General features: G+C 37.2%; 1 protein-coding gene across 1 annotated transcript; it reads right to left on the bottom strand.

The window, feature by feature from the left end:
* Positions 1-1,227: 1,227 nt before the first annotated feature.
* On the bottom strand, positions 1,228-2,368 carry LOC129560875 (protein tyrosine phosphatase type IVA 1). Its single transcript, XM_055433127.2, has one exon. It carries the CDS (start codon positions 2,226-2,228, stop codon positions 1,707-1,709), a length of 522 nt encoding a protein of 173 aa, XP_055289102.1. The 5' UTR covers positions 2,229-2,368; the 3' UTR covers positions 1,228-1,706.
* Positions 2,369-3,498: the final 1,130 nt, after the last annotated feature.

Below are 3,498 nucleotides of genomic sequence, written 5' to 3'. Positions count from 1 at the left end.
ATCTATAGTCCTGTCCCAATTTCATTTCAACATTGCAGGGTTTAATCTAGCCATTCTCATTTCCTTAATAGTAATACTATTCTCTGACAGTTAAAAACCTGGATTTTGTTATTTTCAATTTAATTATTTTATGCACTCTTTGTTTTACTTAACTGAACACTTGGCTTCAGGAGCCAAAAGTTTGAATATATACATGCAAACTGCTTCAAAACTGGGTCCCATCAACTGATGTGATTAAAGAAAAAAGGAAAGGGGACAAAAAGCAAATAAAGGAGAATGAAGAAAGGAAGTGTGAGGATCAGATGGGAAGGGAATGGACTTAATAGGAAGAAATTGGAGAGATAAAAAAGGAAGTAAGAGAGCAGAAAGTCAGGTAACAAGTGTGTTCATGGGTAAAATACTTTTTCCTACCTGGCACCCTTGCCCAACATTTTTTTTTTTTTTTTGGACGATAAACGCGTATTATCATTTATTTAATGTTTAAGCTCTTGCACTAGATTTTTACAAGCTGGTGAACACTGACAAATTATTTCTCCCACAGAAATATAACCACTTGTTCCCGGACAGTATAAATATATGGTTGAATTAACGTTAATACACATCACCATTTTATCAATTACATAATAAAACAAATTGTCAAGTATCCAAATATTAAGTTACACAGCTCAAAAGGTATATAAAATATTAAATGTCTGCTCAATTCATTAGCAGAAACCCACTTTTTTTTGCAAGAGAGGCTGGGAATCACACTTCAAACAAAACTAAGTTGGTAAACAATTTCAGGTTAAGTATGAAAAAAAATTACAAGAATTTCAGAAATTTTGATTAAGAATTGTTTTAGTTACAGTAACAAAGTATTTCTACCTTTTAAAAAAATATTTACTAAATTAAAGCACAAATTCTACATGTTCTGCACAAGACAAAGGCAACATTTTACTAAAAATACTTAATAGCCCCCTCCCATTCTTTTTTCAGGCCCTCCCTGTAAGTTGCACCCCAAAGTGCAAACATTAAAATGAACTGTAAGGCTTTAGTCTGGAGACATTAAAGACATGTGCTTCTTCTGTAAAATGTAGATTTTCAAAATGGAGGCCTTCTACAACATAAAATGAGATTTATAGAAAGATATTAATCACTGTAAGACTTGGTTAATTAAAAAGAGAGCAAATCTGATGTATACTGGTATGAATGTGGGAGATGTAAACACATTGTGAGCAAACAACCTCATAGGCCCTATTTTCTATGCTTGAAATGATGCAAGGAATAAACCACATAAGGTCCAGAGTGTTCATAGTTCCTGGGATTTGTTCTATATAATACTAAAAATATACAAGTATTGTGCTGGGTATTTTGGCACCTAGTCTTTCTAAATTTCTTACATATTGGTAAGATTCTGGCATGGAAACAGATTTAATGACATGACTCAATACTGCATGATTTCAGGAAAGGTCAATTGGTACAAATTATAAGCACATATCAAATGCTGAACAGCAAGAATTCTTTACTAGTATCCAAATAGGTTGATCAGAACCTGAACAGAGACTGCAATTCTGCCAGGCCTGTGGCCTGGTAAAACTGCTTTTCAACACTCCTATGGAAGCTTCATCAGACTTATTCACCAAGTCAACTAGGCTATCTGCTATGTACGACAAATTCCATCCCGTCTCAAGTTGCACTTCCAAGCAATGGCATCATGCACCCTGGCTTTATTGAATGCAACAATTGTTTCTATGCCCATTGGAGTCTTTGAAGCGCAGCCGCATTTTAGGACGATACTTCTCCAAATACAAAAGTTGCTTGCTGTTAAAAGCTCCTCGCCGCTTTTGTCTTATGAACTGTACTGCATCTTCATATTTCATTCCACCTTCAATTAATGCTAGGGCAACAAGCACTGGAGCTCTGCCAAGGCCTGCAACACAATGAACAGCAATACAACAACCAGGGTCTTCACGAAACTTAATTTTCACAAGACTTAACCAATCATCAACAATCTGGTTAGATGGTGGTGCGCCATCATCAAAAGGCCAATCGAGAACATGGATGCCTTCTTTCTCCACAAGAGTAGTGTCATAAGTTGCTTCACATACTCTTACGATTGTGGTAACTCCATACATCTTAAGTTCCTCTATAAATTTGCTTAACGTTGCATTAGTTGGGTTGTGTGTAATAAGAAATCTCATGTTCCTGTATGTAACTTCCACAGGATCTGGGCGGTTCATTCGAGCCATGTTAATTTAGTTAAAAAACACTCAATAGGGATATGAAAGAAAATAAAAAATTGAATACAGAAATGATGCACAAGAAACACAGTCAACTTCAATATACTCCACTTGAAATTCTCAGTGCTTTTAAGTATGAAGGTGGGAGTAATGAATTAATGAACCTCTTAACAAGAAGCAGCAATTCTTCGATCCAGTAATACTGAGGCAATAGAAAGGAAGTGCACTGAGGTTTACCCCATCCAGATCAGAACTCTTGTAAAAAAAATGCTCTGCGTATTTCAATTCAACACTTCTGTGTCCAGGTTAACCAGTCTTATGGGGGCTTCTTGGTTGAGCAGTAATGAATTTCTGCAGTTCACTTGTCTGCATACAGGTCGTGCTGTGCCTGGCAGTAATCTCCACTGCCCTTCAGAAACTCCATAAATGTGTGACTGAGAACACCACAGAACTGAGGAATATGTCTACTCATTGAAGATTGTGGCCTAACCATACAGCCGGTCCCGAGGCGGCGGCGGCGGCGGGGCAGGGGCGACGGCGGGCGTCTTGTGGCGGCGGTGGCTTCGCGGGGGGCAGCGGCGGCACCGGAGTCTCCCTTGCCCAACATTTGATCCCAGACAAATCAGTGACTTCTACTCAGCATTTCTTTTGGAAATATATTAACTCATTCAGATTGTTTTAGAGGTATCTTCCAATTTCAGAGATTTTTCAGTGTTATTGTATTTGTCCACAGATTTTTTTTTTTTTTGTACTGAGTATGTATGTATTACACTGTGTTTATCAATTCATGAGATGATTCACATTTTCTTTGCTATATTTTAAAAATTATTATGAAAAACAGTGCTATGAACATTCATATGTATACCTTTTGAGGACTTATGCTTTTATTAAAAAACTACTGCTACTGAAATTCGCTCAGTCCTGTTCAACTCTTTGTGACCCCATAGACTATATAGTCCATGGAATTCACTAGGCCAGGATACTGGAGTGGGTAATCTTTCTCTTCTCCAGGGGATCTTCCCAACCCAGGTATCGAACCCAGGTCTTCTGCATTGCAAACGGTTTCCTTACCAGCTGAACCACAAGGGAAGCCCATGCTTTTATTTGTCCTTGATAAATATTTGAATATTCTTGCTGTATCATAAATCTTTATTTATCTTAAATGACTCTACTAATTTGCATTCTTACCAGCAATAGATTTTCCCTAGTGTAAGTATTCCAGAAGCCAGCATTCAAAACACTTATGTGGAAGTTTAAATATTTATATAATTTAGCCTAG

Source organism: Moschus berezovskii, chromosome 10 (genome assembly GCF_049115385.1).
Source record: "Moschus berezovskii isolate FMDL1 chromosome 10, NW_MosBer_1.0, whole genome shotgun sequence".
Lineage (NCBI taxonomy): Eukaryota > Metazoa > Chordata > Mammalia > Artiodactyla > Moschidae > Moschus > Moschus berezovskii.
This window is presented reverse-complemented; position numbering and strand designations above follow the sequence as displayed.